The following is a 7021-nucleotide window of genomic DNA, read 5'->3' as shown; positions in this document are numbered from 1 at the left end:
AACATTTAACTGGGAAATATGATGGATAAGATGGAGAGGAAGAGGGACAAAAGGAACCAGAGAAAGGTGGATGTATCAGAGAAGTTTATGCTGCCTTGTTCTGGTGGCAACATTTGTTTCCTATAATGCCTGTCATCTGGTCCTAGAGACAATGCAAGATTAGTAACACCTCTTCTGCATTTATGATGAATGACACTGCTCTAATGACTTATTCTTTTCCTGTTAGTTTCCATCTCAGCCACAACTCTCAGTAGTTTACCAACTGGCTGGGCTTACTTTGAAGCACTAAAGTAAAAACTAGAATTATATAAATAATTAGCAAGTTCTCAGGTATGGGTAACAGATAAATTCACAATGTACTTAGGACTAGATGGGGTCTTAGAAAGCAACTAAATAATATCAAATATTTGTAGCTGGGAAGAGGCCATAAGACAATCTTAGATGAGGAAATTGAGGTGCAGAGATATGAAATGACTTGTTCAAGAACATAGATAGTAAATGGCAGAATGAAGATTTAAAACCAGCCTCCCAATATCAAATTCAAAGCTTTACTTTATCATGTTGCTCAAGCCTTTCATCTGACAGATGGGGAAAATGAGACTCCAACAGTCATTTGAATAGTAAGTATCAGAGTCAAAGATGAAACACAGATCCTTTGACTTTTTAACACAATGCTCCTCCCATTATACCATGCTTTTTTTATGTAAAAGCAGTTGTTTGTTTTTTTGTTTTTTACCTCAAAAGCAAAAGAAGCTCTCAATCAATATTGTTTCTGTGTCACTCAATTCACAACTCCCATGGACTTTCTCAATGCTACCCTCATATAGTAAACATGTATCAGTGTCATATCTCCAAGTCTACACTTTAATGTTTTCTTACTCATCTTTGCTTCTCCAATATCACTTATTATGATTCTTTGCATAGAATAGGCTTATTAAATGGAGAAATGGATATCTCTGTTTTGCACTGACTGGAACCAAGTACTGAGAAAAAGAAGATGGCCTCTGTTTAGATTCATAGCAAAAGTAGTCATTAGTATAACTTGTGATATACACAAGTGAATGACAGGCAAAAACTCTTAGTGGAACCAATGCCTGGGTAGGAAGAGGAAGGAGAAACAAAAAAATTCTTCCAAAAGAAGATACAACCCAAAAGAATTCCCGTCTGAGATGCTAACTGATTAACCCCACCAAGGGAGAAAATTCAAGGAGTCTGACAGTGCATGTTTTTTTTTAATATAGTGCTGGGGTGTGCTATTAGAATCAACTCAGAAGTGGATATATAACCAAGACTCACTTCATCTGCTCTCACAGAGGTAGCCTAGACACCTTCTAGTTAATGTAATATAATGTAAAAGTAATCAAAGGCAGCAGTTAGGCAAAGAAGCAACTAGTATAGATGATAAATGAATTGTGAGTTTGCCTGAAAGTAAATTCTTCTTGCACTCCTTTCTCTGGGAAGAGGGAGTAGGAAAGGAATTAGTTTCTGTGGCCCTTTAGGAATCAGGGAGCTGGGGAGAACAGCAGCAGTCTCCTTCCTCAAGAGCCAAGTAATTGGGTGGTTTTTGGAATTCCCACTAGACTGATCAGAAAAAAAAATCTAGGGTCTTCAGCACTGTCAAAACATCCTAATTCAACTTCTCTAGGAGAGTTTGCCAGATTTTCACCATCCCTTTCTCTACAAATGATGGTCTCAACAAACCTCACTTTCAACCTCATACAACCCAGTAAAATCACAGAAAGTAGTCTTTAATTCTCTCCAATGATGTTTAGAAACTACTCTATGTATAAACAACTTCTTAAAATCTACTTTCCCGGTTCTGCCCTTCAGCTTCTCCCCCCCAGCCTTACTGCTTGCCCCAGTCAATGTAATCTTGCAGAGAAGTCAGACATTAGCAATTCAGAGAACTGGTGAAGAAAAAAAAAAAAAAAAGCCCCAGTGCTCGCTGAAACTTTCGAACTCTTTGGTGGACTGGTTGAGGTCTCTAGAAGTCAGTAAATGACAGGGTCAGTGTTGGGGATTGAATGAGTTCAAAATATTTTATTTCCTTCCAGCTACTTAAGAGAAGAGGATCTGCCTTTGCTTGCTTGTTGTTGAATTGATGGAAAAGGATAGAGTGGTTCCAAATAGCTTTCAGTTATTCCTTCTGCATAGACTTGGAGTATTTCCATCAACCCCATTCCACTGATTAGTATCCTCTTGGGACAATGAGTATGCTCTAACACTTTCCAGTCTGGAAGCAGTCGGGTTTCCTGGGGCCGAAGTAGAATCCCTGCTTGGAGGACCAGTGTCAGGGGAGAATAGCCAGAGGGAAGGGACGCCCTCATAACTTCGGATCCTCTCCATCAGCTTAGGGGATCCAGACACGGAATGAGTTTGAAGTGTGTTAGGGAAAAGCAACTCGATGAGGAAAGGCCACAGCCTGAGCCCCTGAGGGGTCAAGAGGAGAGAGAAGGCAGTGACCTCAAATGGTCTGCCAAGGCTTGCCAATCGACTGGATATGCTCCTTGGCCTTCATACGCAGCGCAGCGATGCTGGTATTGCGGGGGTCTGCTTCCTCCAGGGAAAATTTGTCCACAAAGTTAGCTCCGCACTGGTAAGGAGGAGGCGGGGGAGGCCCTAGCGGCTGCAAGCTGTGCCCCAGAGGAGGGGAGTTCAGGAAGGGTGGTGGGGGCGTGTAGCTGGCTGGGAGGCTCTGCGGGGAGGTCACGAAGCCGGGCAGGCTCTGTAAGGAGGTGGTGCCGCCGCCGCCGGGCAGTGGCGGACTCAGCCAGGATTCCAGCTGCAGGGTCGTCCCGCCGCCGCCGCCTCCCACTCCTCCCCCCAGCTGCGGCAGGGCAGCGGCAGGTGGAGACCGGTTGAAGGAGAGGATGGGGGAGTCTTGTAGTTTCATGGAAGTCACTTCGAGCTTCTCCTGCCTCCTCCACTTGGCCCTCCGGTTCTGAAACCACACCTGCGGACACACAACGCGCCGGGAAGGTCAGAGTAGGTGGAACCTGTACCGCACACTGCTCCAGTGCCTCCCAGCCATAATTTCCCGAAATGCTGGCGAAATGTTTTACTCTCTTGTTCAATCTATATTCCAACGATACCAATTTTTGTGTAATCCCGCTAAGATCCTTTCCGTTTTAGGATCATAGCTTCTAGAGTAGGAAGGAGCCTTAGAAATAATCTAATCCAAGGAAACTATTAACCTTTTAATGGCAGTCTAGAGAAAATTAGGAATCCCTTCTCACATTAAAGTTTTAGATGCAAAAAAGAAAACCTATTGATTACAAAAGAAACCCCTTCTATTGAACTGGCTATTATATATATATATATGTGTGTGTGTGTGTGTGTGTGTGTGTGTGTGTGTGTATTTTTTTTAAATGCTCACAGATCCTTGTCTAAGAATCTGTGGACCAGGTCCATAATTTATTAAGAAAGGAATTTAGGCCTGGGGAAATTAAGTGCTTTGCCTAAGAAAATATAAGCTCACAAAGGTAGTAAATAAGCTTTGGGGAGAGAGAGAGGGTTAGGGTCTTCCCACTGCAAATCCAACTCTTTTCACCATAATTTTCTTTCCCTTTTATTCCTCTCCTTTCTTTCCCCTCAATAACCATTTCTTCTTTTATCTTCTTCCCCCCACACTTCTTCCATATGCCCTGTCCTCTCTTCCTCTTTTTCCCCAGAAAATCTCAATCATCTTTCTTCTAGGTTTAGTTCTTATTTTTCCCCTTGTCAACCTATTTGCCCAAACTTTATGTTACTGAACATGGTGGTCAGTATAAGGTAACACACACCACACTGTACACACATATGTAGATACTTAAGTGTATGTACATGCACAGATAATTTCAACTCTAACCAAGGATCTGGAAATTAATGCAAAGTGACTTTAAAAAATATAGAAGGGCCAAGTGTGAAACTTTGTTCCTGAAAGTGTTAATTGTCCTAAAAGCATAAACAAAAAGTCCCATTTAACCCAGAAATAAATTGAAAAGAGAGAAAATAATTAGAAAGGATGGTTAATTGGAAATCACTACCAAAAAAAGGACATCGGGATTTAGGATAGGGGAGAGATGAGACACAGTTAGAAGAGGCAGCTAAGTAAATCTAAAACTAAGTTTACATTGAGATAGCACAGCAAAAGAACACATCTGCATTTAAAGTAGACAAAGGAAGAACACCTCTCTACCTCTCCTCCATGATTTTTTAAGATCTTGGAACATCTTTGTTTCCTGGGAACTTCAAAACAGAACAGATTTTGCCTCCCTCAAACCTTTAAGATATTCATTTTCCCAGAAATAGCAAAAAGGAATAGTACCTTTCTTTGGAACTTGGCTTTCCCACACACATACAGTAATCTCTGCCATTGCCTCAATTCCCTTTACCCTTAATAAATAGAATCAGAGGGTCAGGAATAGGAATCCAAAGTTTCCAGGTTACCAGGAGGAAAAATTGGGATGCTATAGTCATGATACCTCCCTTGGGAGGTTCAATAAAGTTTTCTACAAGTAGGGGAATCCTGCCCATTTCTTCTCTCCCTGATCCTTTCCCTCCCCATCCCTTGTCTCTTTTCCCTCTTTTCCTCATCAAGCCACTCTCATTCTATACTTCTGACCACATACACACACACACACACACACACACACACACACACACACCCCAAATGAAATCAGTTTAGACCTTAGATATACTCTGGTACCCTGAAATGATCTCATTACATACTTTTAGGTAACAAGCAGACATTGTGAGGTCCTTTTAAATGACTACAATCTAATATTCTATCCACTTGCAGGCATTTTACCCTAAACTCCAGTTTATCCTGTTTTATTTACAAGAAAAAAATTAAATATTTTAAAGCAACTTGGTCTCCTTTACATAAAGGTAATTACTTGGACACCTAGAATCCCAAATGTTAAAATTCAATAAAATTGTTTCCCAATTTCTCCTCTTCAGGTTTGACTTAAACCCACACAATTTGGAAACCCTCCCAGATTTTTCACAGATGACTAGCAAATATATAAGGCTTTTAAATATTTTAATGATGGGGATTAAAGATAATTCAGCTCTAATTAAATAAAAAAAAGTACCATACAATGAAATGAAAAGCTCTCTGCACTGGGAATTGGAAGGATTTGAAACAGACATGGCAAAGCAATATTCTTAAACAAAATCCCACTTTATGTCTCAGCTGAGAAGTGCAACTGAGAAGAATATGACCCAATTTCAAAGTAGAATTTTTGATGGCAGGACTGACCAAATAATCAAGGGAGGATATATCCAAGTTGGGGCTTGATTTATACTATAATTTAATTATCCTGAATGGGTTTGTGTTTATTCTAGCTGTGGAAGCCTTCCCCAATTCCCATTACACCATGCCCTCAAGCCTTTAAGGGCCATAAGGTGGAGAATGTGTATATTAAAACTAATTTAGAGACAATTTCCAATCTCTCTCTCTCTTTCCCTCTCTCTCCCTCCCTCTCTTCCCCTTTTCTCCCCCCTTTCTCAGTCTCTCAGTCTCTGTGTTTTTCTTCTGAAGTAGGAAGACCAACGAAGACGCCTTTGCACCTTTTTTACCAAAGTCTTTAACTGAGAGGTTAAAGGATTTCACGTCTGGATGCCGCGATTGTAGGCTCGAGAAAAGAAAACCTCCAAAGTTCAATATAGTTCATAAACCCATTTTACCACCCGACACCCACTTTCAGCCCGGATTAGGAATCTATGCATCCTTGGGCACCTAAGGTGAGCCCCTCCTACTCTCCTCAGGTACAATGAGTTCGGACTGATCCCCACTTTACCTGCACTCGGACCTCTGGCAGGTTGACCTTGACTGCCAGCTCCTCGCGGCTGTAGACGTCTGGGTAGTGGGACTTCTCAAAGGCCCTCTCTAGCTCATGCAACTGGTAGGTGGTGAAAGTGGTGCGATTTCGGCGATGTTTCTTCTTGGGCTGCTCCTCGTCGGATAGTTTCCCATCGCTGGGGGTGTGGCAAGCGGGCAGCTCCGGGCTTAGACATTCTTCCCCCGGCTCCTTAGGACCATAGGAGCAAGCATCTGGGGTGGGGTGGAGATGGTAAGGGAGACCCGTTCCGTTAGTTACTATGTTCAGGGCACTTCTTTGCTCACCTCTTTTTTTCTTCCCTCCCCATGGCTCCAATCGGCCTCTTCCCCTCCGAATTTTGGGTTCCATGGCTGTCTAATGGAGGTCTTGGGAGAGTATGTTGCTTAAGGGGCCTTTCCAGTTTTCTTGGGAAGGGAGTTTCTTAACCCCTCTCTCAGCTCTCCAACCCCAACCACACACCTGGACTCTACCTTTTTGTTTAAAAAGCCCCTTAAAATCTCGACAACTAATGAACATCCCTCCGAAGAAAGTGCTGCTCCGAGCTTCGGATAACACAGCCTTCTTTTCTCCTTTGGGCTCCCTCTAAAGCAACCTTGATGGCCCTGGGGTCAGGATTTCAGCTTTCATTCACTCACCTACGTACTCCTCGGTCTGGGCCTGGCCAAGGGGCAGCATCGGACCAGGGAGCTGGGGCGGCGGCGGGGGAGGCGGCGGCGGCGGCGGCGCCTCTGCCTCGCTCGGCGCTCTGGGTAAGCTGAGGCGGGCTCCTGCCCTCTTATCCTGATCCTTGGAAGCACGGGAACCTCTGTCTGCGGGGAAGGAGCCGAGTAGCCCATCGTCCTTGGTAAATCCCAATATGGCTTCGATGCTGTGTAGCCGCGAGGGGTTTGCGGTGGGACTCCGGACCAGGTGTCCAGAAAGGGAGAAGCTCCCGTCTGCCATGGTCAGAGCGGAGCCCGGCAGGTGCATGAGGGGAAGGAAAGATCCGGGGAGTGGCCGGGGTGGGTACGGGGGTGGGAATGGGGAAAGAACGGGAGAGAAAAAAGGAAGAGGACCACTCTTTTTTTCTTTTTGCTCCTTCAAAAGAGAGAAGCTTTCTTTCTCGTTTGAACAATCAAAATTCAGAAGATCCCAAACTAACTTTAAAAGGTGCTGTGGGGCGGGAGACAAGACTTGCCTCTCTTTCTCCCGCCGAG

The 7021-nt window shown here is 43.8% G+C and overlaps 1 protein-coding gene across 1 annotated transcript; it reads right to left on the bottom strand.

Moving 5' to 3' along the window:
- Positions 1-2464: 2464 nt before the first annotated feature.
- Positions 2465-6794, bottom strand: RAX (retina and anterior neural fold homeobox). The gene is made up of 3 exons (XM_031949809.1): positions 6497-6794; positions 5784-6028; positions 2465-2953 (listed from the first exon to the last, which is right to left on the bottom strand). The coding sequence occupies exons 1-3, from the start codon at positions 6792-6794 to the stop codon at positions 2465-2467; spliced, it is 1032 nt and encodes a 343-aa protein (XP_031805669.1).
- Between the last annotated feature and the right edge of the window lie 227 nt (positions 6795-7021).

This window comes from Sarcophilus harrisii, chromosome 1, assembly GCF_902635505.1.
Source record: "Sarcophilus harrisii chromosome 1, mSarHar1.11, whole genome shotgun sequence".
NCBI classification, from domain to species: domain Eukaryota; kingdom Metazoa; phylum Chordata; class Mammalia; order Dasyuromorphia; family Dasyuridae; genus Sarcophilus; species Sarcophilus harrisii.
The sequence above is the reverse complement of the archived record's forward strand: the minus strand, read 5'-3'. Positions and strand labels throughout refer to the sequence as shown.